Raw genomic sequence first — 27,260 nt, forward strand, 5'->3', positions numbered from 1 at the left:
CTCTCTGAATCACTACTTCCCTCTCCCCAGCTGCCCTCTACACTTTGCAGGCCTTAAGCTGATGTTTTAGTAGAGTGTAATGGTTTAGAAATTATCAAGAAAGAATATTGTAGTTATGCATGGAAACTATGTCTATGGAGGTATCTTAATAGTACTTGCTACCATACAGAGACAGACACAGAGGGAGTGCCTGTGCATGAATTAATGAGCACAGGATGCGTGAGAAGGAATTTTAGATAATCTTTTTTACAAAAATGATGTGACATATATATTTTAGGCAATACAATATATATGTTTTTAAGAGTGCCAGAAGACACTGGAAAAAAGCCCCTTCTTTTATAACTTGTATTTCGAAAACTAATAATCTTTCTTCTTTATTAGTTTCAACCTTTCTTATAAAGGCTTCTCTTTTGACATATTTAGTGAAAATACAATATTGTTTCTGTGTGACAGTATCTCCTGCATATTTGTTTTGCTTGTAAGAAATCAAATGTTTGCTCTTGCTAATTCTGAAAACATTAATTTTTCTTCCTTATTTTTCTTGAAACTATGACATTATGATTTGTAACAAGCACTATGTCATGCAGCATTGAAAAACTCCATGTGACTTTACTCACAGTTACTCAAGGTATATGTGCTATCTTTCGTCATAGCACTCATGTACAGCAGATTACCTGAGCACTGTAAACAGGGTACAGGTCAAAGAATAATCAAATCAGTTTGGAATAACTCTGTTAATGTTAAAAAGAGTCATGTTCTTATTTAAAGAATGTATTTCTAATATGATGATAACTATTACTAAGCAAACTATTCTAAAAGAGGTATTGACAGTATGCCTTGACTCTAGACCAGTCATTCAGCTGGAAGTCACACAAGTATGGTCTATATGACAAGAGGCAGAAGTTAATCCAACATACTTTTATCACCTGGGATTAAGGTGGTTTTCTCATCTGCTATACACCTCTCAAAATCAGTGTAATAAAAAAAGTCTAAGTAGGAAAGATTTTTTTTTTTTCCTCTCAGACAAAAGGACTATTCATGACATCCATTGACTTTGATGCATACTGACAAATGAAAGACCCAGTTTTCTCAAAGGCATGCAGGCAAAAAGTACCTGCAGTGCAATCTCTTTTTCTTGTATGTATATTTACCACTTTACTGCATGTACAGTGAGAGCCTTTAAGTAGCCCAGTGCATGATCACCATGACTATTTGATATGACTATTTACATGTTTAGAAAATCAGACCCAAAATGTACTCTGTCCATTTGAATAAACAGGTTCAGCTGTTCAGTTGTGTAAAAGCAGCATCCTGCAGGAATTAATTAGTTTCCTAGGACATCATAGCTCTTTATAAAAGTGCACAAGATTTTACTGTGTCTGAAACTAATCAATTATAACGCTTGCGTCCCACAGGATGGGTTGACACCCCTCCACTGTGGAGCAAGAAGTGGCCATGAACAGGTTGTAGAAATGCTGCTGGATCGTGGTGCCCCTATTCTTTCCAAAACCAAGGTAACTGGTACTGTTTCTGCTGGGATAATCCTTGTACTTTTTTTTTTTTTTTTAATGTAATTCTACATGTCTTATATATTTCAGGGTTTGACAATAACTTTGCTATTTCATAGCTATTTAAAGTAACTGTGTGGGAGATCTCCAAAGTGAATGCCGTATGTAGTGCACGTCTGCATATGTAAAATGTGTTAAATTGAGATACACAAGAAAAGGTTTCTGTGCCAACCAAAAAGGCATGTGTGGTAACCCTACCCCTCAGAATTTCAGTAGTTGAAAATCTCTGTATCTATCCTGGAATAAATACATGGTGATTACAATATATCTTCATCTTGCACCAAATTACCCTAAGGCTAGAGTAGAGATAAGAGATAAAAATAGAGCAATTTCTCTTTGCAGAGACAGCTCATATTTCCTTAGGACTTAGCCTGATTACCAGTTTCTCCACTTTCTATCTCTCTACAGTTTATCATGCAGAATTCTTCACAGGAATTTCAAATCACCTGTGCCAGGGTGCACAGGTTGCTTTGGACCCAAGGGTTGGCATTAAAGCACGCACTTGCCAGAACTCTTCTGGTGGTGGTCTCTGCTGTGCCGTTATTGCTGATTTTAAATCTGAGTGCAGCAGCCTCCTTTGTAGCACCACTGCAATCCGTGACTCTCCCATTCAGGGTTGATGTTTGGGTTGTGCGATTTGTTGAGGTTCTTTCCCAAGATAACCTTCCACTACGTTTTTTCTCTCAGTCTGTAAGCAGTGTATTTCCAACAACATTTCTTGTTTCCTTCTATTATTTCTTTTCTCTCTTCTGTCATTGTGTCCTATTCTGTCCCAGTGCCTTCTATATTCTGCTTTTCTCCTCCCTCTTCTTTGGTTTTTGGGGTTTTTTTTCCTCTTACTGGAATATTTTTAGCATTTGTTTGGGGAGGTTGGCACCAGCTTTCCTCTGCTCAGTGAGTGATTGGCAACTGCTGTCATGGGTAATCTGACAGACAGGATCCACCCATCCTTTGCATGTGGAATTTCCATGGACTGCCACAGCCCTGACTTGCAAACTTCATGAGCAGGGGGTGACAGCAAGGGGCTGTCTAGGAGCCCCTTGGGGCGCATCTCCACACCGCTGCTACTCTCAGAGCCTTGACCTCATACTCCAGGGAGTAAGGCTCTTCCACACTCTCTGGTAGCTCAATTAATTGCTTAAAGAATAAAAGTAAACCCCATTGCTTTGGTTTCCACTATCATAAATGTGAATGTCTCCTAAGGAACTGCATTTCTTTGTCTTGTGGATTTCATATTGTCAGGTATTATCCCTAAACTTAACCTGCTGTTCAAGGCCTCTGGGTTTTGAATTTGTTCCTCTTCCTGAGGAGATTCACACAGCCTGGCCCAGAGTTCACTAGCCAAAATCAGGCAGATGAGAACGTGGGATAGTGGGTTTGAAATAGCCCAAGGCTGAAAGACACACTTTGGACGTTGACCTGCAGAGGCTTATATAAACACCTTCAGCAAACTGGGAACCTCCTCTCTGAAAGAGAGAAAACTATGTTATGTGTTAAAAAGTGAACAGAAGAAAGTGCAGAGCTTCCTGAGTTTCCCTCTGGTGTGTTAATTCTACTATTTTCAGAAGGTAAGCTAAGAAGTAGCAGTACCTCTGAATGATATAAATGAATCCATTCAGTTGGCACTAAACTACAGTGCTGTCCACTGCAAAAATAAATGGCTCCATTCTCTTCAAATTAAGTCATATATTATTGGAAATAGGGCATATCTTTGAAAGAATTTGAACTTCACAAAGTTTTCTCACGTTATATAAAACTCTTTCAGAAGAATAACCAGACTGCAGTTCGATAGCTATTTCCTGCTAGAGATTGTTTAGTGTAGTGCTGACCCTTTTTTGCACTGGAATAACCTTAGATTTATTTTCAGGGGAGGCAATGACCTAATGGATTATCTGAGGTTTTCTACAAGCAAAAGGAAAACCGAGTTCTAGCCCTGAGTATGCCAATGATTTTCTGTGTGAGAAATGACATCTCTGTGTATCAATGTCCATCTTTTTTTAATTACTGTTTTTCCAGGCTTGTTTGGCTCTTTTCCTTTTTTTTTTTCTTTTTTTTTTTTCCTCCCCAGAGTTAATGGCACTTTCCCTTATTAAAGTCCTTTGGCAGAGCTACAAAATAAGCTATGTATCACCGATAATTTTGTTTGCCCAGTCAGGCATTTGATACTCTATTTCATCTCTTCATCTCTGTGGTCCTCTTCTCTCTTTTTTTTTTTTAAGGTATCATGTGACTGTCAACATCTTTGATTAATCTTGAACTTCTTCACCTTTTAATATTTTCTTGGCAATCTTCATAAAAACAGTAATATAACAGTGTTTATATAGTGGCTCCATCCTGAAGTACCAAACCCACTTCTTACGGTCATTGGTGGATTGTCTCTCACAACATGGATATGGGACAGGAGAACATTGTTATATGTAATATTTTTATGTTAAAAGTCAGAAGACAAAGGCATTGAAATATTAACTGACTTGTGTAAGATTGCAGAGTATCTTCTACTGTAACTGAATTAAGGGCAAGCCTGGTTTAGGTCATAACAACAGACAATATTCCAATAATGTTTTGTCTTCATCAACTTCTTTAGTATCCAGTCTTGTCTCTTGCTCTTTTTTGTAAGGTGTGGCTAGTTGCTCCACTTTTCTCATCCATGACAGATTTCTGTCAAGCATTTTGCTGATTTTCCCAAATTAAGGTGTGGCTGCTCTGCTTCTTCCCTACTTTTCCATCAATGTCAGCCTCTTTTGTACTAGTCTCTCCTATAAAGGAGTCCCATGTCAACTTCTCAATTTCCTACTCCATTAAAAAGTGTGGTTTATTGGCTGTTATTGTGAAGAATGACACTTTTCACCTGAAGGATCTTTCTTATAGAAATGGAACAGAACAGTGTATAACGTTTCATGATTTTTTACTATCACCTAAAAAGCATCATCAGTTATAAACTGTTATCAGGAGGGCTTGGTGACTGAGGGGAATTAATCTTCTTTTTATTCTACTGTTTAACTACACTAGAAGACAGTGAAAACATTTAAAATGCATTGCTAGAAAGAAGCTTCCATGCAGATAATTGCTGTAGTAGCCTTTGGGAATGGGAGAGAGGCTTATCCAAGCCAACATAAATCACAAGTGAGATGCCCATGAGATAGTCTTACTTGAAAGATATAATTGTGTCCACAAATGTCTGCTTCTCAGCACTGAATATAAACTGCTTTCAAATTCTGACAGTATTAGCCTGTTTGCTTTCACCGTCCTTCTTCCATGTCACTTTTAAAGATTATTTCACTGTGTATTTCCACCTTTATTTTGAATGTTTGTCATTACTGTTATGATAGGGAAGGGAGAAGAAAGAAATCATCTGTTTCAGAAAGCCTGGGATCTCAGCTGGTTTTACATTGCTACTTTGCCTTTGCTAACTGCGGTCACATGAGGGCACTACATCTGTGAGCAAGAGTTTCAGTTTCTTTATGATGGCAAACATAGTGTACTGTGAGTCATTTATAGATGATACACTATTGTGTGTTACCAGAAAAACTCCTGCACTTGAATCTAATTTTGGCATTAGAGGGACCAAGTAAGAAAAAAAAAAAAAAAAAAAAGAATACAAATGAAAGAAGGTATGTTGAGGTTTATCTAAGGAGCTCATGTACCTCTGCTAACAAGACCTCTTTCATTCTGGCATATTTTTTAATCTTTTGTCATGAAATAGGGTCAGTCCTTTAAAGTTCTGAGAATTATTTCTCTCATGTTTTTACTCTGGAAATGTAATATATGTTGCCACCTTGTTGATCAACCATTGTAAGCAGTGCAAGAAACAATTCTTGGTACAGGTTTTGTTCCTAAACATGAATCTTTCAGGTGTTTCCCTGATGAAACTGAGCTTTACCACTGCCGCTGGTAGGTCACATCATGGCGGTCTCATGCAGATTTCTTTAGCCTGGTTGCACTTGAAATCTTTGCTGTTGTACCAATGTTGGCTGGGAAGAATGGTCTCCACAGGTGTGTAATGTGGTGTAAGGCATATGTACAACCCAAATTCAGGAAAACACTAGTGGAAGGATGAGGGAAGGTTGTAGTGATTACTGAATGATGCTCTAACCTGCTCTCTCATGCTTTGTATATGCAGACTACATTAGAGTGGTGAGTTTAATGCAGCTTTTAAAACCAGCAAGTTTCCTGGCTGAGGTATTAACAGTCACAAAGTGCTGTTCTTCACATAACTCATCTAACTAGAGCAACTTATCTGAGCCATGCTGGCTGATATAAGCTATGTTTAGAGCATTGCTGGTACGGTATGACTTTTTTTTTTTTTTTTTTTGGAGAGCTGCCTACAAACTCTAACCAGACAAGCTCCAAATTCCACGTGGCTTTTGCCAGAGTAAGAACCCTCGTTGTTACACTGAACATGTTAAGTTTATTTTGGGTGCTCTCTAGGCTTGTAAAATTCTTCATACAACAAATGCTCTAAGAACAACACGGAGGAGTTTCATTTCTCTGACCATCCTGTAACTCATCAGTGTCGGGTCTTTTTGTTCGCAGAATGGTTTGTCTCCATTGCACATGGCAACACAAGGAGATCATCTAAACTGTGTTCAGCTTCTGATTCAGCACAACGTGCCTGTAGATGATGTCACTAATGACTATCTGACTGCGCTGCATGTTGCCGCCCACTGTGGCCACTACAAAGTTGCCAAGGTTCTCTTGGACAAGAAAGCTAATCCTAATGCCAAAGCACTGGTGAGTACACAGCGGGTTATTATTCACAGCTAAACATTCTTCCGAAGTTGCAGTGAGACTTATTTGAGAGTTATTTTGTGCCTGCTGATGGTTGACAGTAAGGATATGTTGTATTGCTACAGCCTAAGAGAGGATGCTTGAGGTTCGAATTGTTGATAATGTACCATGCAATCAGAGTAGACCTTTGCTTATGGACGGTCAACAGTGATTTATGAATTTCTAGTGTAACTGGAGCACTTTTGCCTGCTGGTGGCTTGTTATGATTCTGAATAGATGAAGCAGCTGCAGACGTAACTGCTGTGTTTTTGGTATGGAGAGAATTCTCATTTTCTAAATGTTTGTAAAGAGAAAAAAATCAGCAATGTTTGAAACTGAGAGAATTTTTATTAGCTCTCAAAGATGTGAAACAGTAAAAAGTAGGAATGACTTACATAATGAATATTTGGGGTATTTTATAATTATGTCAATGGAGTCATATGCCTTTCTACTTTAAAAACTTTAGCAATGAAATCTGTTAGTGCCATTAAACTGCACACAAACTGAATGCATTAATGCATTTTGTTCAAAATTATACTTGCAATCCATTGTTTTTAAAATGTCTTTTTGATTTGTTCTGCAATAACTGTTCCAAACAAATTTACATTCTGACATTAATTGGGTTCACTGTTGGTTTCACAGCCTGATGGTACTAACTCATTCAATTCCTCAAATATTATGTGAGCTCCTGAAACCATCACAAGCCAGGTGGGATTGACTCCCTTGAAAACAGCACAGGCTCCATAATTCCTTTTCTCAGCCCCTCTGTTTTTTGTGTCAGATCAACCTGTCTTCAGGTGTCTTTGGTCAAGGTATTACAATATAAGGGTTTTGTGCACTGTAACCAGCAAGTAGGGACACTTGTAGGCCTTTAATATTTATTTTTGCCTTCTGAAATAAGCAAATCATCATCAGGTTTAGCTTGTCAGAGTTGTTGGCAGTGGCCTGTCATTGGTCTGGTAACCTAGCCACAAATTTCCTTTTCCCCTAAATCTTTTGGTGTTTCCTTTTATTCTGTCCTGATCCCACTCAGGATGATTAAGTAGAAGGAGCCTGAGTGCAGTATCTGGAGCTCGAGCTCACTCTTCCCTGAAACACATCTGAGCTTACCCTGGACGTTGTCCACTGCTCACACTTAACTGGAACAGACAATTGCACTGACCTCATGTTACAAAAGCATATGATATTCTTTACTATATGGCAGGTAAAAAAGCTAATTTTGATCAGATTTGAGGGACCGGTTCTGTCAGCTGTTTTCAGAATTGTTCTGCAAAGGGTTTTTTGATGAATATACGGAACGGCATCAGCATTCAGTGCTCTAATGTTACTGTACCAGTCGCAGGTGCTCTGGACAGCTTATTTGCCTGTTTTACTTGTTTTCCGTTATATCATCTCACACTAAATAAGATGGTAGTTTTAAATGTTCACTCTGCTGCACACAATTTTTTTTAAAGAAGGGGGCAAAATAGTTGTAATTACAGTAAACTGGCAGGTAATGAATGAAAAAAAAAAAGTAGTAAGATTAGTTTAGAAGAAGATCCAAATACCAGAGCTTGTAAAGGTAAAGTGTTTTTTTTACCAGCAGTTCTGAAAAGTCAAAAGAAAACCAACCCACGCCACCCCGCAACCCTCCAAAAACTCCAACAAAAAACACCACCCAGTTAACAGTGAATATGCTAAGCAGAAAATGAAGCTTTGATAGTTTTAGGTGAACTGAGAATTTTTAAAAAGAAATTATTTATTGGAATGGGCAATATATTTCATAATTAAAACTGGCTATATGAAATACATCTTTTTCTTTTTAGAAGTTTTTTCTCTCTTTTACATGAAAACTTCAGTGCAGCCAAAACAAATGTGGGAGGTGTTTTGTTAAAACAGAGGAATGTTTTATGTGAATTCCATACCCAATTCTACTTTTTAATGACATACACAGTATCAAAAAGTATGTTCTTTCTCATTTACAGAATGGTTTCACACCTCTTCACATTGCCTGCAAGAAGAACAGAATAAAAGTAATGGAACTTCTTCTGAAGCACGGTGCATCAATTCAAGCTGTGACTGAGGTAAGAAGTGGTCTTTTCATATTTGTCTTTGTTTTTCCTATAAAATTCATTGTAACTGTATTGATTAATATTTGAATATTTCTGAAAGAGCATGTAGCAATCAAGTAAAAAATTATTTTCAACTAGGTATTACCAAATAATAAAATAAATACCAATAATAAAACTGAATAATAAAGTCAGTTGCCCTAATGGATCACAACACCCAAACAATTGTTATACTTTGGGAATACAGTAGGAGTAACAAGTGAAACAGATTAAAATTTTTAAAAAGATCTATCATTTCTGCCAACCTTTGCCTGTAATTTAATGCACTGAAGATGAAATTCACCCTGTTACGGAGATCAAGGTGAAGACTGCTTCACTCAAGTCCTATTTTGAAAGGTGGTTTAATTCAGACCTTGTTTTGGCTTTCCACACAGAAGTTACGTTCACCCACCATCACAAGTCATCACAAATCAGCTCGACAGAAATCAATATGCTATTACTTCAGTCAGCATGAAATAGTCTACACCCAGTTATTGGCACAATTTAGACATTAATTAAGTATCTATGGAAAATTTGGGTTGTCTATGTGTGTGTATATTCTACTAAGTTAGGAGGAAAGGTCACATATAGGAATGTGTGACCACTGTGGAAGAAGCCAGTTTAGAAAATTATAAACAATTCCATTGAGTAAACAAGGTAGAACTGGGAGCAGTTCACCTCCCCAAAATGGAGTTTCATTTGATGCATGGGTTTTTGTTCTAACTATTCAGTAGCAAACGATACAGCTCCCTTCCTAGCTTTCTTGAGAGAGATCAGAGCCTGCCCTTGCTCCAGCTCACGTATCTCCAGGCTAGTTGTTAAAAACCATGGGGGTTGTAGATGCAGCTTTCAGAGTCTAATGTGAAGTCACGCTAGCAAATGAGTGAGAAGCACAAAGAGAACCTTAACAGAAGAGATGTGATGCCTGTCCTCTATATTAATCAGTCAATGTGGAAGTAGAAAAACTATTTATTCAATTTTATCCCTCTTAAATGCAAAGAATTAAGAGAATGAAAGCAACAGCAACACTTAACTACACTGTCTCGTGTGAGTGAACCAGGTTAACAGTCTGATCTGTACCCTCTGAATTGCTTTTTCAAGTAAAAACTTTCCAAAAGCAAGAGCTCTTCCTTTATTTCCTGTTGCTGCGTCCCCAAGATCTCACATGATCTCAAACCACATTTGACTGCATTTGTTGAGATTCATCATGGTACTTTACTGCAGGGCTCTACCTTCCTGCTTGCTTCTTTCATTGGCTGTGTATATGGTAACAACCTTTCAAGGCAGAATTAGGAGTTGGTACTCAGCACCCATACATAAGCTGCTATTTCTCTAGGCAGAAAGAAAGTTTATATCTGGCCGTCAAAACAAATTGTCCAGAAAGCTTCAGAGTATTCCTCCACAAAGAAATCTGAGAGCAAACAAGTGTTGGTTGCTAGATGTGAATAAACAATGCAAATGCAACAAGAGGAAACTACTAAATGTTACAAATAGTCATTGTTGCATGTAAACTCTTTATTAAAGGTAATGCTTATTACCTTTTTCTGTGGTAAACTCTGGTTTCCAGGTAGATTCCATACTTCCATTTGTAGATACTGCACCTTTTTTTTCAGCTGCAGGCTTGAATCTCTGCAGTATGAGTTTGTGTTTATGGTCAAAGATGACACACATGCGTTGTATTTCCTGCAGTCTATTATTTTAAAAGCATTTACTAAATTATATGAAAGAGAGAAAAGAAGTAACATACTCAGGCAGTTATTCTGCCTTCCTGCTCATGTTTGCTGTTCTGCATGAGAAAGGAACAGAAGTGTGTTGTCCTTAACTCTACCCTCCTGGGACTTGTTTACGTCTATGAGGAATCTGCCTAAATCAGGGGATTTCCAGAGATCCACTGATCTTTCTCCTTCTCTTGGTGGCAAGACCTCCTTCTGCAGCCTCTGGCTGACTGTTGGTACAGCTGTGCAGAAGCAGCTCTGAAAAAGCTTCAGGGTAGTTCTACATGGAAAAATATTAACTATTGATTGAATTTCTAAAGTAAAATCCTTGAGGTCATCCCCTGCTAAATGACTGCTCCCTTTTTTCATCTCTCCTTCTCTCTCTCTCTCTCTCTTTCCCTCCAGCTGGTCTTTTATATCTTGTATAAGGGCAGTGGTGCAGATTTGTGATGGTGCCACAAGGTGCTGAGGGAAGGGGGAATTCTCTTTAGCCCATGTCATTTGTGTCTGTGCCTCTCTGGCTGGATGCCACAGTTTTGAATTCCCTTTCTCCTGGAGAAACAGTGGGGATGGAGCTCACCACTATGTTCAATAGACCATTTGTTCATCCACAAGCAACTGGATTTGGTGGGGACAATGGACATTGCATCTTTTTTGCATTAGCTGAATGTTCCAGAAAGTCTTATCTTTGTACTGGGAATGCTTCTACCCTTTTTTTTTTTTTTCCTGGTCCAAGATGATATTTAGCAAAAACTTGAGGAAGAAATCTTCCTTAGCTATAGTTGATTTTAGTCGATGAAGAACTACTGAATTCCCAGAATGTGTTTATGTTTGCTCATGAATCATACTCATAGGTGTTTCTAATTCTGTGTGCCCTTTAGTTTAAGCATGTGTATATGTTTTTGAGAAGACGAGATCTTCTCAGAAGAGCAAGCACTTGGGCTTACTTACTTTAGAATAACTTACATTTTCCCCATGGCATTCTTGTAAAGGAGTGTGGAGGTAGGAATTTAAGTTTGATTTTGGTTTGGTTTTCAGTCGGGCCTAACTCCAATCCATGTTGCTGCCTTCATGGGACATGTAAATATTGTATCGCAGCTAATGCATCATGGAGCATCACCCAACACTACCAATGTGGTGAGTAACAGGCTTCCTTTCAGCATGGCAAAACTGTGAATACATTATAATATCTGGGAGCAGGACTGTTGTGAAGTGCCTAATTCTGGTGTTCACCATCCACCTCCATAGCAGTCGTGGCTCCTACTGGAGTCATGGGAAAGTGCAACCTGCTGACTCCTACTTGGGAGATGCTTGACAGGTTGAGGAAACCTCAAAAGAGTCTGACCTTAAGCAGACTCTATTCTTTTTATTTTCTGAAGTAAAGAGTGAGAACACACTGTAGCTTCTCATGTGTAATTTTTGAGATGTGTACTTGACTGTTGAGCACTGTTTTCCCCAGACCCCAGGGGCCTACCATTTAAGGAAAGTTCTGCTGTTATCAACAGATTGCAGCAGATTGTTGGGACATATTGCCTGTGTCCATACAGCTGTACAAGTGTGCTTTTCTACTGGATGTGCACTGTGTGCCCCAAGGCTCCCAGGGCATGTGTAAAAACTGAAGTCATTGTTAGATGGATATTTGAAAGTTGGGAAATGGGGGGGAAAGTAGAAGCTCGTTATTTCTTTTTAACAGTTTGGCCTCAAAATCTCCCTTTTGCATTCCATACACAGGTGCAGTTAAAATACAATCTTTTATTCAAGTCTTCATCTGCTAATTCTATTAGATTATATAAAAATGCAACACCATTTGTAAATTAGCAGGTGTTATATTGATGTCTGAAAATGTAGAAAGCAGTTTCCCTCCTGAATTTATTCTGATTTCCTTGGATTTGTCTTTAATTAAGTCCATGAAGCCTTAGATTAATGTACTCAGGAATTATTTTTTTTCCTCTTGTTCACTCATCTCAGTGCTTGTCAGATAACAAATGATAGTAGGGTCACAGGGCATAGCAGGAGGAGAGCCAAATATATGTGTATCTGGATATACAAAATTTGAAATAAACTGTTTGACTAAATTAGGCTCTATTTAAATGGATGTTATTTTTAACACTGTTCGTAAAATGCTAGTAAATACAAAAATTGCGCTGTCTCTTTTCAGCAAAAGACTGGTGACAAAGGCACTATTGTGTTGGGAATCTGACCCTGAAATAAACTGCTTTGTAGCATACAGCTAAGAGGTCAATTATTGACTTAATCTCCCATCTTGCTCACAGACAACTACTACAAAATATTCTAATGGAGATTATTCTGAACTGGGTTGCCAGTATTTTTGTATTTATGAAACATGTTTGGGTTTATTTTTCCTGCAGTGTGTTTTTAATGATATTTTGTTTTTGCTGCTGCGTGCTAGAGAGGAGAAACGGCGCTGCACATGGCTGCCAGAGCGGGCCAAACAGAAGTCGTTCGATACCTGGTACAAAATGGAGCCCAGGTGGAGGCTAAAGCTAAGGTAAGGTGATGGTCCAGGTGTAATAACCCTAGATTATCTATATTTAACAAAGCAAGGAATCACATTCATCTTGCATGTGTCTTTTGGGAAGAGAAAAGGAGATGAAGCCAAGGGCCTTGGTGTAATGACCACTGATACTTCGTTACGTACCCTTTTACTGTAGTCACCAGTGATCTGTATGTAAGAGAGAAGGCAGGAGATGTCAAGTTAATACCATGCCCCTTTTTTTGTCAGCTTTTAATATAAACTATTACGCGTTTGAAGAGTTTTCTTTTGGGGTGGGAATCAAGGAGGGGGAGGAATGCCTCAAAGCTGCTTTTATTTCTGCAAAACTGTAAACCCTAGGCTGCTGGTGTTTCCAGTCATGTCCCTAAAGCATCAGCCTGTATGCATTCAAAAATAATTGTACTTCTAAAGAACACCTCCTAAAGTAAGGAGGCACAGTAAGGGGATGTAGCTTAGGGCTGGAAAGAAGGAACGGACCCTATAGAAACAGTTGCAATTGAGGAAGATAAGGGGGAAGGAAAAAGAAATGGTCAAGAGCCACTGAAGAAACATACAAAATTATGGAAATAAAAGAGTTCCAGGAAACAGACAGGGGAATGACATAAATGGATGCAATAAATAGCAGTCTTAATAGATAAAACTAGGAAAACTTTTTTTTTCAAATAGTGATTAAATCAATACAATTTCAAAGAAATCTGTGAATTGGTTCACAAATAAAGTGACTAGTAAGAATATCTACTTATAAGGAACTCTTGACTAAATATTTATAGCAGATACACTTCATATCTGCAAGCAGTCTGACAATAGAAGTGAATCGTGGGGTCTATAAATCTCCAAAGACAGCCTTGAAAGTGAACAGCTCATGCTCAGAAGCACAGTCATGCAAATATTTTCTAAGTGATTTCATGCAATGAATTAATTTGTGCAAACTGCCATGGCCTGTGATCAATTTGTTATCATAAATAACAACTAAATACAAGTAATAGATTATACACCAGTGCTAACATCAGCCGTGAGAAATTTGTGGGAAATGGGCATAAACTGGAAACATTTAAGAACGGCAAAGGCTCTTCACCAGTCAGAGGAGAATTTCCCTGCAGAAGAGCAGTATTCACATCCTGATGCACTCTCATCCTAAATCCCAAAGGTGTAAAATCACTATTGTAGGATGGGCATGGGCAGAAGTCTCCCTGGCAGAGAACACCCCAGAACTACTCTGCTGCAGGACGTGGGGTAGCAGTGCTCAAAAGGTAGGAAATTCAGCAGGGAAAACTGGGGAGAGAAAGATGTTTGAATAGATTTGTGAGGAATACGAAAAAAATAAAGTCACAGGCTTTGTTGGCCATACTGTTGTGATACTGTGCTTAATTCAAAGTTTGTACAACTGAGAATGGGGAGGACAAAAATACAAAACCAAATAATGAATAAGGAAGAAATTATCTATTAGACACTCAGAACAAGGTCACAAACAACCACAATATTTTCACAGAAGGAAAATAAATAAACAATGAGACTCATGACAGGGCAACCCATATACTTAAAACCATTAGGATTATTGTGTTCTGAATGAGCAGTGAGAAAATGACAGTGAATTTCAACACCACGCTTTATCTTCAGTTACATCCACTGTAAAGTTATCTGCAAAATACCAAACAAATCATTGACCAGTAAAAAAGCACAGAATATGATACTTAATGCAAGTTACCAGGCAATAATATGCTAAGCACTTCAGGTCATCCCAAACAACTGATTGAGTTGTTAAATGTTGCTGGGAATCATAAAAGAGATCAAGATGTGAGGAACAGAGCTATGCATTTGCTGCATTTTAAGAAAGGTCTCAAATTCAACAGGAAACTCAATGCACCTTAGTGGCAAAGCAAAGTGAGGCAAAACCAGAAGAAGAAAATCGATCAGTTTATTTACTGTTATGGATTATGTACCTGTCTAGAATATTTTGTGATGCATCAACAAAGCACAGGATACCTTTATTATATGACAAAGGGAAAGCCAGCATGCAATATTCACTAGGTAAGACCTCAGTAGAATTAATGCTCTTCTGCAATTTTGAAAAGCGATAGAATCTGAGCAAATATTTTCTGTCAAAATATGAGCCTTAGTTTTCTTATGTAGGACTGTATTGTTTCCTTTATGTTTAGGATGACCAAACACCACTGCACATTTCTGCTCGACTGGGAAAAGCAGATATAGTACAACAGCTGCTACAGCAAGGAGCATCTCCAAATGCAGCTACAACGTCTGGCTATACACCCCTGCATCTTTCTGCTCGAGAAGGACATGAAGATGTAGCTTCTGTTCTTCTGGATCATGGTGCATCTTTATCTATCATTACCAAGGTAAGGGAGTTGCAAAAGTGATAGCGTCAACAGTAAAATATACCTGTAGCAAGTGCTACTTGTAAATTAAATGCTGCGAGAGTCATATATGCATACAAATAATGTAAGAATAAACTACATTTTGTTAAAAGAGTACAAAGCTTCATGCTTTTACCTCAGAGCCTGATGTATAACATATCCCAGTGATCAGACATGCATTTTCTTGGAATGAAAGGAATGCAGGGCAGAAATTCCTGATGGGAGTTGATAAGCTGTTACGCAGCCTTGTCCTTGGGTCTTTGGTGGTGTGAAGAAAGGAACTGACTCTTCCCTTTTTACAGTTGTTTTAATGTAGACAGGGCTTTGCCTTGCAAGGGAGGGCCTCCAGACCTGCCAGGGCAGTTGGGAATCTGCAGACTTACTGCCTGTACTCAGGACTATGTAAGGGCATGGATGCAAACAGCAGTATCCTTGTAGATCAGAGAAAAACCTTACACTGAAAAAGAGTGCGCGAGGCTGCTATATAACTGCTTTCTCTTATAGAAAGGATTTACTCCTCTACATGTGGCAGCAAAATATGGGAAAATTGAGGTAGCCAACCTTCTGCTTCAGAAGAATGCATCTCCTGATGCTTCTGGAAAGGTAGGATGGAAGAAGCCACTGCCACTTGCACAGCAAATATCTAAATGCACATAATATTCTAATAATATCCTTCTACCTACTTACCATCACACTAGTATCCACAGCCTGGGTTTAACTGGAAGGGGTTTCATGTAATATTCCAGTCCCTGTTGGGGCTGCCAAGAGCCAGCAAACTCTTGACACAAGTGACTTTTATTGTCATTAATTGACAACAAAATTACGTCCTCTCTGTACCCATCTAGGGGAATGGAGACAAACCTTCCTGCCCAGACTATTTACAGTCCTTATCAGAGTATTAAGGCAGCTGGCTCTGCTCCCCCAGGTGTCATGACAGGGGGAAAAGCCCAGAAGGACCTCAAGCTTTTTAAACTAGCCCAGCTTGGATTTTTACAGATCCAAGGGACAGTTTACTTATCCACTGCAGTAAAAGAAAAACATTGCCGAGGGTGTGACCTCAGGGTCAAAATTCCTTACCTGCTCTGTCCTGGGGGCAGCACAGATATGTGCTTCTCTGTTCATCTTCCCTGGGAAAAGTGAAAAGGGCTTTCACAACTCAGTAAGGATTTTCAAATCTCTGTTTTATTTTTGATTCTAAAGTTATCAAAGACTCTGGATACATGAATGAATAACAAATGTGTTTTTTCACCTTATCTACTCCGATTTTCCAAACTCTTAAGTTTTCCCTGCAGAAGGTCTGTAACAGCACTTGTTTGTTCTGCATGTGTTTTTAGAGCGGTTTAACTCCACTGCATGTAGCTGCACACTACGATAATCAAAAAGTGGCACTCCTACTGTTGGACCAGGGAGCTTCACCTCACGCATCTGCCAAGGTACAAGTACTGGCCACTCTGGGGGAACAATATGTAGGATTTTTGTGTCACTTTATATTTCCTGTCTGGTTCTTTCTAGGCTGTATGTGCTTGCAATTACAGGGGGCTCAGTGACCTTGTTTATTAATGTCTCACAACCACATAAAGCTGTTAGAATAATTCTGCAGGTGAATAAAATAGCAGTAAAAAAGCAAATATAGAAACATTTAAAATGTCTAGTTTCAATAAAGTTCAGTCTTGGCAAATACTGAGCCTTGCTTTCACTTGTCTGGTCTCCTTAGTACTTGTCCAAGCCAGCCAACTTTCTATTATTGCATCTTAACATCTGTGCAGGGCAAGCTTGGAGATAATGCTTTGCTACACAAGGGTAGTTCTCCTATGTTGTGCCACAGGATTACTCCTGACGTGTGATATGTTTCTCAGTACAACGTATGTAATTATTAATGTGCTTCACAATACTTCTACCACGGTGTAAATGGACTGGTGAGAAAATAAAACAACTAGTCACAGCCCTGCTTTGATTGCAATTACAGTAGGCAAGAAAACACATAGTGTAAGATTTCAGGGGATGTGAAAGAATAAATATTTAAATGTATTCTAGTTCTGAGTAGAAGAAAGAATTTAGAGAAGCTTAAAGTGTCTATATCTTTTGTGGATCCCAGTTTTAAGTGTGAATCAATAATTGATAGTTGGACAACAACAATAAGTAAAACAAGGTGGAAGCATATGTAGGTTCAAGTGGGCTAAGTGCAGTGTAAATATCTCATCTGAAACAACCCAGGTACATTCCTAAAATCACTGCAAAAAACACTGTGGAAAACGGAGAGCTAGTGGAAAAGCCAGTATCATAGATAGACAGACAACTCTCCTTGATTGCCTTCCTCTCACACATGACTGAATACAGCCATAACACTACAGGCCTTCTGCATGGCTGAAGAAGAGGATAGAGTCTGTCATACATGGTAGGTCCCAGAATTTGTGGTGCAAAAGAGAGGAAAGTTAAATAAACATGGATAGCCAGCAGCAATGGCACAGTTTAAAATCTATAATGTCGATAGTGGCAATCTGCCAGAGCAGTGCCTCAGGAGGTGAACTGGAGTGATCTCTGATCTTTTACTACTGCAACACAGCACTCTTAAATGCCACTGTGGAGAAGAAAGGGCCTCCTGAAGAGGATGAGAAGAGACTGACTCAGTTTTCACTGAAAGAAACTGCCAGTGGAAGCTGTGCATCCTGTAGGGGCAGGGATTGCAGCAGCCACTGCCAAGGGCTTGGGAAGTCCAAACCAAGGTGGAAGCGCTATAGACTGTGGTATAATATTACACAAACTCACGTGTCAGGTCACCTTAGCTTCCCCATCTGTAACAGAACAGTTTTGCCACTGCCACTTCAGGCCTTCAAGTGCCAGCTGTAAGTCTTCCTAAAAGAAAGCATTTTTCTGCAGCAAGTGAGCCACAGCAACACTGAGTAAAAGCATCAATACTAAATAAAATTAACAGCAGCATGTTTGTTGCTTTAGGCACCCACGGTGCAGTCATTTGAAAGTTGATGTTGGTAACAGCAGATGATTTCCCATTTCTTTTGTAAATGTAGTCTAATAAATAAATGTGGTATGTCATATCTCATCACTGGCTCCACAGTTAGTTTTTTCTGTGACACTCCTGTCTTTAACGCTGATCTTAAGAGTAGTTCATTAGCCTGGCCGGGCAGCGTTTGCCTTGAAGAGTGATCGGTGAAAGAGTATGGGAAATAGCCATGTACAGCGCTGTGGTACAAACAGTTATTCTGATGAACCATTCTCTTTTTTATAGGCAAAAATTAGGCTTGTGCCTAATTTTAATTTGGCATGCACTTCACAATACTTCTCTTGCTCTCCCTCCCACCCCCAAAGCCCCGGTTTTTCTCTATCGCTTCACCTTTAACCATTTTCCCTTTTTACCTCTTCCCTCCACCCAGAATAACACAATACCCATCCTTCCAAACTTCTTCATTCCCTTCTGTGTCTATGCATAGTGGCAGAGCACAGCCCGTATGAGGAGAAGATGCAGTCTGAGACTGAACTGAATTTCAGCTTTTATTTTTCAGCTTTCTTTTTGCCTTCTCTTGGCAACCTGCTGCTTTCCATTGCACTGAAAGCAACATATGCCCATTTCTGAGAAAAAGGCTTGAAAAATGTATTTGTTATTTTACAAAATATACATGAGCTCCATTTAAAATACACAGAGTTTAGCATATACGCAAGATTTAGGACGTAGTATTTAGGATTTAGTAGGTGCTTATGTGGCAATGCTGTTTTACATGTCAGTATCGTGCAGGAAGTCTAAGGGAGAGGATTGTGTTTGTTTTTCCTGAAGCATTTTATCTTCAAAGTGAAAATTCAGTGGCTCTATACGTCCCTTATTAATTGTGGCACTGTGTTTCCTGGGTGTCATTTTGAAGTATCTTAGTATCTAAGGTCTGAACTGAATCTGAATTGAATTTTGAAGGTTACAGAACCTTTTCCACATGGAGTTAGTGCTGTGCATCTCTCACTTACAGATTACTGTTAAAGCTCTCTTGTAATCATTTGTGTGCCCCTGTTTATTTATTCTTTGCTCCTACCTGCATCGCCCTGCATCTGTTGTGACCTGCTTTCCTGTATAGTCCAGCCCTGCTGCCCCATGGGGCGCAGGGAGGAGCCAAGCCAGGTGAATGCTTTGTGCCTTAAGGTAGATTTTATTGGGCTGTGTAAACTGACATGCATGTGGTACTTACGATACCGTACAAAATGGCTTATGTAGCTAGGGTCTTGTCCCCTCCGACCTTCTTCCTTAGTCACATGCATACATGTGCACATTTGCCATTTGCTTTACAATGAGGTCTAATACATTTTTGAAAGACAAAGTTCTTGATTAAACAGGCTTTGCAATCTGTACCAAAAGCTGGTCATACCTTAGTCAGTGTTTTGGTATTTGTGTGCTAATCAGTTATTCTTTATATCTATTTATCTATTTTCTGCCAAATCTATCCTTTTTTAGAATTATAAAATTTTATCATGCAACAGATACTGCATTTTTATTTTTAGTAGTGGGCTCACTGGGTAGACATATTGGAAGGAATAAAAAAATAAAGAATGCAAGACTATAAAGTTATATGCTTTAATTTTCCCTTGATCTGAACAAAACCAGCCTGTCAGTAAGGCTAGGGTAAATGCTGCAGGAAAGGCCATATTTCATGTACATAATGCTTTCATTCACACTGGGAAATGGGAAAGAAACCAAACAATAACAGCTGTTCTGGGTTACGAACACACATCCTGCTCTTCTGTTTGTTAAAGATTTTATATACATTTAAGGAAAAATAGCAAATGTCTGTGAAATGGAACTCAAATTGCTATTGCTATAGGTTGTGCTCTTCTGAACAGATATTTTTTTCCCAAATTTGAAAGTTTCTTTCAGAATCCTCCTATTTGTAGCAGTACTTTCAAAACCAGATTGCTTAAAGCTCTGATACATTCATTTGTACAACTAGTTAATATTGTATTTGACTGTGTTTGTCAGAATTTTTAGAACTGATGACTTAACTTTCATAGAGTTGGGTAGGTACAGGAAAGTAATTTATCCCATCGTTTAATGAGTAGCTTGCAATGAAGTGCTTTCTGTTGACAGAATGGCTATACGCCACTGCACATAGCTGCCAAGAAAAACCAGATGGACATAGCAACTACACTGCTGGAATATGGTGCTGATGCCAATGCTGTAACCAGACAGGGTATTGCCCCTGTACATCTTGCCTCTCAGGATGGCCACGTGGACATGGTGTCATTGCTTCTTACTAGAAATGCTAATGTAAATCTCAGCAACAAGGTAAGTGTTCCCCCTGCTTGGTGCTAAGGCAATAAACAAACATGGTGATGAGAAGGATAGGGGCCTGCAGTTAAATTTTGTCGACTGTGATGCTGCACGCTTTGAAAACCACTGCAGGTGTTTGAATACACATCATCATTTCTTCTAGCAAAGAGAGCAGCATGCAGCATGCCATGTCACACTGAATGAACTGTATTTCATAGTACTCAAGTTTTGATGATAGCACATGCTGCAGAGGAGCTTATTAATCCATCTCCTTTCCTTCCATGTTATGCTAGCCTGCCAAAACATGTCCAGAGAGAAAATGTCTTCCTCCCCGCAGCAGTTAGTGTGGTTGGTGCATGTCATATATGAGCCTCTAGATATATGCCTGCCCACTAAGGAGTGGTAACAACAAACTAGTTAAGGGAAGCTGATTTTTTTAATGGGATAATAACAGCAAGGTTGTCTGAGATTTTGTTCATTAATATAAGTGATTCTTCCTCCCCAGGGGGTGTTCCTCAGAGCACAGTGACTTTGGTGTAATTTCTCCTGAGGGCAGGAAAGGGAAGTTGGTAGATTTTAGTTTCTATATGTATGAATTTATAGGCTATTAATTCTGCTCTATAGTAATGTTTCTAGCAAATGTGCAGCCTTAATTCTTTAAATACCCCACTAGACATCAGAGGTGTTTTAAAGTGCAGTTTCAGTATGGATTTATGTGGCTAAAGTAGAAAGGCAAGAGAAAAGTTTTTCATGGAAAATATTTCTTATTCTCAGCAGGTAGAAAGACTCAGTGTCCTCTGAGGCTGTGGGTGATGCTGCACAAGGCTGCTGTGTTTTCTTGTTTCTGACTTTACAGTTTGATTATTTTGGGGCCCTCCTTCAGGAAGCTTCTCTTGCAGATGCTGATCTTTTTCCCCAGTCTCAATCAAGTGTGTGGGCTTATGCAGTGCAGGATGTACTTTGTATCCCCACAGAGGAATTTGCCATGTACACATTCTGCATCACATTGGCTATCATGGTTTTGCTGCTGAGGCTAATACAGAGAGCATGATTGCAGCTGCTTGGCATTTTGATTCGGTGCCACCAGAGGTTAATTACCTGCATCATCCTTCAATCTGTTACTGTTCAGTTGTAATCTCTAGTTTCTTGTTATACTGATAACACCACCTTTTGAAAATAGTTCCCCCTGTACTCACTTAAGGATGCATGTTTCCTCTGAGCTCAGCATGTACATTTGAAGCCAGATATTTAAAGCACACTAACTTTTGCGTTTTGCAATGTGAATAAAAAGTACATTTGTTTTCTTCAGGATCCACAGAATGGTTGGGAGCTGAATACTCAGAGCCCCAGTGTGGGCACTGAGCACTTATTAAATCTTTTCAGAAGGTTTGGCCCATAATATCCAGGCTCCATTAGGTAATTTACAGTTGTGTCATGGTTTAACCCCAGCCAGCAACTAGGCACCACGCAGCTGCTCGCTCACTTCCCCCCCACCCAGTGGGATGGGGGAGAGAATTGGGGAAAACAAAAAAGTAAAACTCGCAGGTTGAGATAAGAACAGTTTAATACAACAGAAAGGAAGAAACTAATAATGATAATAATAACAATAAAATGACAATAATAATAAAAGGATTGGAATATACAAAACAAGTGTTCCACAATGCAATTGCTCACCACCCGCTGACCGATGCCCAGTGAGTTCCCAAGCAGCGATCCCCCCAGGCCAACTCCCCCCAGCTTATATACTGGGCATGATGTCACATGATATGGAATATCCCTTTGGCCAGTTTGGGTCAGCTGCCCTGGCTGTGTCCCCTCCCAGCTTCTTGTGCCCCCCCAGCCTTCTTGCTGGCTGGGCATGAGAAGCTGAAAACTCCTTGACTTAGTCTAAACACTACTTAGCAACAACTGAAAACATCAGTGTGTTATCAACATTCTTCTCACACTAAATCCAAACCATAACACTATACCAGCTACTAGAAAGAAAATTAACTCTATCCCAGACGAAACCAGGACAAATTGGTTACTGTTATGTATTTGTGTAACATGACCCACCTAAGCTGCATTGTCATCAGGATTGCATGTTAGAGTACAGTACAGTGGGACACTCAGAATAACTGGCTTTGGTAGCAAGTGCACTGTGGACATGGGTTTGGGTTCAAGGGTAGGACACTTAGCAAGTTTTTCTGTCTGATGTGCCACCTGCTGCCTCCCACTCTTCTGTCACTGGTACTAAAGGCAGTAGGAACATGAGGAGAGGAAAAGAACTCTTAATTTGCAAGTAAATTATATTCTTTCCCAGTCCTAACAACATCCCCTCAGCAGATTCTCTCTTCTACCCCTTTTACCTGAAGTATTTTATGTGAGAGAAAGTTGCATAGCTTTCTGAGGTTTTAAGGATTTTAGATCTCAAGTTTCAGATAAGAAAAATAATGAGCTATCCAAAAAGTAAGAGTGTCAGTACATGTCATCGAGCAAGTCTGTATACTCCCTGGGCAGAGAGAAATGGACCTGATCTCAGAGAAATGTAGTTTTATCTTTTCTGTTTGTGTTTGAAAATGGTCAAGTAGAGGAGTAAAAGGTAAGGATAAATCTGAGTGAATGTTACTTCTAGAAAACTTGTAGAAGTATAAATAATAATTCAGTATTTCTTTTAAAATCTTACTTGTTTTAAGTGAATTAGGAGGTAAAAAAATACTATGTGACTTTTTCTTAAAGTGCTATAATTTGCTATCCCATATTTAACATTGCATGAAAAAATGTTCCTTGTATAAAAAACATTATCTTCCTGGCTTTCAAATTGTGCTTTCATGCAAATCAACAAATGTGATTAGGAAGCACATTACACAGTGAAAGTGGAATTTATATATTTTTTTAAATTCAGTAGGATGTTTTGAGTCTTACTGATACCTGAATTTGCATTTTAGTATTCATGTGCTGCCTCTGAAGATTGTTACTTGTTGCTTCTAATTTACAGAGTGGACTGACGCCACTCCACCTGGCTGCTCAGGAAGATAGGGTAAATGTAGCAGAGGTTCTTGTTAATCAAGGAGCTGCTGTTGATGCACAGACGAAGGTACGAACACCACTGTCAACATGTATTATTTCCTTTCAAGGAGGCATGAGCCTGTAGATTGGACTAGTAATCGATTTCAGGGTGAAACTGAAATAATAGCAGAGAAATATTCCTTGTAATAAATTATTATAGAATATATTCTAAAAACTGAGGATGTGTAAACTTGCATGTTTAGTGTTATGCTCAGTCTTTGAGCAGTAAGCTTATTTCTTGCCAAATATTTAGATCATTATAGATTTAGATTGTATCCTACTGTTGTGTTTCACTGAAGGTAAGTGCGATTGATCTGGTTTTTATGTAAGGAAACTTTCGGAAAAGCTTGAGCTCTCTCTACAGAGTCATATAGTCTTTTACCATATGCATACTCTCATCTGCTTTTGGTATTTTTTACATGTTGCACATACTTTTTATTCAGCTGACAGTAGAAACAAAACACAGGAGAACTGTTACTTAAAACATCTGTATTTACAGCAAGAGAAACAATGTAAATGCAATGTAGGCATTCCTGGCTATTAAGCGGTTAATACTTTTTCCCATGACTTATGAGACTTACTTTATGAAATAAAGTAGTCTCCTCTCCCTGAGCTAATACTAAATAGCCATCCATAGACATGATTCTGCAAATAAAGCCATTGTTCATTTGTAAAGATTACCCCCTACTCCTACAGCTTGACTCAGCCTTCATGACTGGATGCCTCTTTCTAAGCCACTTTGTTTTGCAAAGCATAGTGAGGCGAACTATTTCATCATATGGGTTCATTCTAGGGAACTGACCTTTTCTGTTGTCCTCAGTTCAGACTAGACCATTGTTCTCCTGATGGTAAACATTAACCTGTTAGGTTGTCAGTAAATATTGCTCTACTCTACCTTCAGAAATAATATTAGAGAGGAAACATTTAAGACTTGAGGACAAATTTGAAATTCTTTATCACTGTTATCTAATATGAAATGCATATATGTGATGGTGGTCCATTTCAAATTTACTTGCCTAAAAATAGTTTTGCCTAAAGTAAATATTTGGACTCCTAAATAAGAGACTTGGCTTTCCAACATGCTTGGGGATGGCTTTTGAGACCCCAAGCGATGATGCCTCCCGCTTCACAGTATTGGTTTTAAGAGCAATGTTGTGAGTAAATTCTGAGAGCCTGTGTACAAATGGTTTCATGCTTACTAATGGTGTATATGGTGCTCAGAATTTAACGATGATGATCTCAGTGTTGATTACACTTACAGTTCTTCATGCATTGTCTAGATCTCTGAGTCATTCCTTTGGCTGGGTAAGAAATCAGTTGTGGTCAAATACTTGGACTGTAGCTGATCAAATCAGCTAAACGAACCAAGTCTCACAATCTGACCTGCACCCTTTGTGCAGAGTAGCAGCTTTCACAATTCTCTGCTAGGTGTGTGCCACAAATTAGGTGCTGTGCTCGCATCCCAGAAATGTCCAGGTGTGTCAGACTGTCCAGCAATATTATCATTCTGTCATCACACTGACATCTCAGAAAGGGCTGAATCCATCATCACCTCTGGCTGCAGCTCAAATGATTATAATCCATGGTAGAGGGAAAAGTCATATGTGATTCTTCTACTGTGTAATTCCAGCTGTACCAGCTGCTGATTTCAATGACATTATTCTGACATGAAACAGCAATAGTTCTGCTGAAATCCCAGGAGCTTCTCCAGCTTTATACTTTTGTAACATATCCTCAGCCTATATTTTACAGATGAATCAGTCTGGGTTCTTACCACCTGCTAAATCATCCAGCAGCAGATGAGATCGGCCCTGGTTCATTCTTTGCACTATTTCCTCAGATGTTTGTGGTTGCCTTTCTGAAGGTAGTTCCTACCTGGTTTTGGTTTCTGTAGCAAGACGTTGCAGAACCTATTCTTTTAACTTGGTCAGAGCTGAATCGCCTCCTAGCCTGTACAACTTGTCTGTGAGTGTTTGCCTTTCTCCCACTCTTCTCTGTCCCACAAATAGTAAGTAGTCTAAGGAGACATTTACGTTGACAGGTGCAGGCAGTCACATGTTCCCTTTGGCTGCTCTCCTGTGTCCAAGTAGGATCCAGGTCTGGACTAGCGGCCTTTTAGTCACATTAGCATGGTGGAAGCATCTGAGATACTGTCACAGCTGAGAGGCAGGGCACGTTTGTTGGGTCTTGGGGCCAGCCTGGCACAGTTGCACAAGCTCTGTACTGAACTTTAAGCCTAGCAGGGTGGCAATGTGGTGGAGCAGACATGTGACTCTCTAGAGACACACAGAAAAGGGCCTTCAGTTTATCATTCAGAGATGTCCTCTGGGTGGAGCTGAATTTCTTAACTGCATCTCTGAAAATTGAACTAGTCAGTAGGTAAAACCATGCACTAGTTCATGAGAATATGAACTAGACTGAATAAAAATACAGTCATATTTGGCTGTCTGTAGTGTGAATCCTGTCATCAGTAATAGTCATATAATTTTAAAGAAGCCAACAGTAAGTCCTTTGTTCACCCTCATTCCTCAGTGACATATATAACTAGTGCAAGTAAAGAATAGTTTCCCAGTACACATTTGCTTCCATGAGACTGCCCCATAGTTGTCAGGAAGTGGGGCAGGGCCTCATAAGTCAGGCAAAGTCACGGTGTATTTAAGCAGAACTGCTTTGTAGCGTAACAAATCACCTGTCCGGGAAAATATGCATTATTAATCCTGTAGGCCTCTGTGGTGAAGAACACCCTCAATGGCTTGTCTTCCTGCTTACCATGCTAATTTGCGCTGTCTGCTGTAGGGGACTGTCTGCTCCTTAGGAAGAAAGTGCCCACATGCCTTGCAGGATTGTGTTAGAGTAGAGTGAGCTTGATGCTTATTCACTGGCTTCTGCAGAGTCCCATCTGCTGGGTTTGTGCAGCAGTGAGCCCTCCAGTCTCCATCCATGCAGTCAGCCACATGGAGGTCGTCTGCCAGATATCTACTCACTACCGCCTGTGATATAAGAAAAGTGCCAATGCAGTACCATGTATTTTAGCATGGAATAGTTTCTAGATAAACTGATTATCATCTTGAGTTGCTAAGGAAAGAGCTGACAAGCTCTGAACTTCTACAATGAAGGAAAAGTTGTTATGCTGTAAGAACCACCATACCTTGGCCTCATGTTCTGTGCAGGTGAAGTTAGATGATTGGCTTGTAAAATAGCAGCTCTGTAGTTACAAGCTCTCTTGTTTAGATGGATTAACTGTTCTATGGGAATAAAAGGTCTGTGCATGCTGCCTCTAAAACCAGAGGCACTGAGGAGCAAGGTACAGCAACAGCGGAGTTGGCTTCAGAAGCACTGTTGCTATGCTTGCATGTTTGCATGATACAGTCCAGCACGTCCAGTTTAGATTCATTTCTTCAGACATACAGTGGCAGAGATGTGGCCATCCGTGCCTTAGAAGTCAGTGAAGCCATGCAGCTTAGAGTGGCATTATATTGGGGATCTCTGCTACCAGCAGTGTCACCACTAACCCTTTGTTTTCTTCTCTCCATTTCACATCCATATGCTTTTGTTACCTCAGTTACTGTGGTCTAGATGACTATTCGGTAGTCTTTGTTGTTGTTGTTGTTTTTTCTTTGTTTGATTCTCTCCTTATCATATTTCTTATTTTCGCAGGTTAAGTAAGCATCGGTTATGTCACTCCAGCACAGTATCTGTCAATAGAGGGAGAACACTTAATATCTTAGCAGGTCATTCAACTTCTTGAGTAGGGACCAATGAACTATCATCTTTCACCAGTGGTACATGTTCTTTAATCATCATTTAGATATAACTTACACTCCCTGTGAAAACATCTCGAGTTTGCAATTCTGACACGTGGGAGTTCTTCCTCCTGCTCAGGTTCTGAGGGCCGCACACATGATTGGGGTTTTTCAGGTGATCA

The 27,260-nt window shown here is 39.4% G+C and overlaps 1 protein-coding gene across 24 annotated transcripts in view; it reads left to right on the top strand.

The window, feature by feature from the left end:
* Nucleotides 1-27,260, top strand: part of ANK3 (ankyrin 3) — a 388,642-nt gene that overhangs the window by 268,120 nt on the left and 93,262 nt on the right. For all 24 annotated transcript variants that reach the window (XM_052800053.1, XM_052800057.1, XM_052800054.1 and 21 more), the window contains 10 exons: nucleotides 1,416-1,514; nucleotides 6,102-6,299; nucleotides 8,300-8,398; nucleotides 11,176-11,274; nucleotides 12,548-12,646; nucleotides 14,809-15,006; nucleotides 15,529-15,627; nucleotides 16,359-16,457; nucleotides 20,105-20,302; nucleotides 23,265-23,363. In XM_052800053.1, the coding sequence (XP_052656013.1) occupies nucleotides 1,416-1,514; nucleotides 6,102-6,299; nucleotides 8,300-8,398; nucleotides 11,176-11,274; nucleotides 12,548-12,646; nucleotides 14,809-15,006; nucleotides 15,529-15,627; nucleotides 16,359-16,457; nucleotides 20,105-20,302; nucleotides 23,265-23,363 (1,287 nt within the window). The remainder of the gene's footprint in view (nucleotides 1-1,415; nucleotides 1,515-6,101; nucleotides 6,300-8,299; nucleotides 8,399-11,175; nucleotides 11,275-12,547; nucleotides 12,647-14,808; nucleotides 15,007-15,528; nucleotides 15,628-16,358; nucleotides 16,458-20,104; nucleotides 20,303-23,264; nucleotides 23,364-27,260) is intronic.

The sequence above is a fragment of the Harpia harpyja genome, chromosome 10, assembly GCF_026419915.1.
Source record: "Harpia harpyja isolate bHarHar1 chromosome 10, bHarHar1 primary haplotype, whole genome shotgun sequence".
Lineage (NCBI taxonomy): Eukaryota > Metazoa > Chordata > Aves > Accipitriformes > Accipitridae > Harpia > Harpia harpyja.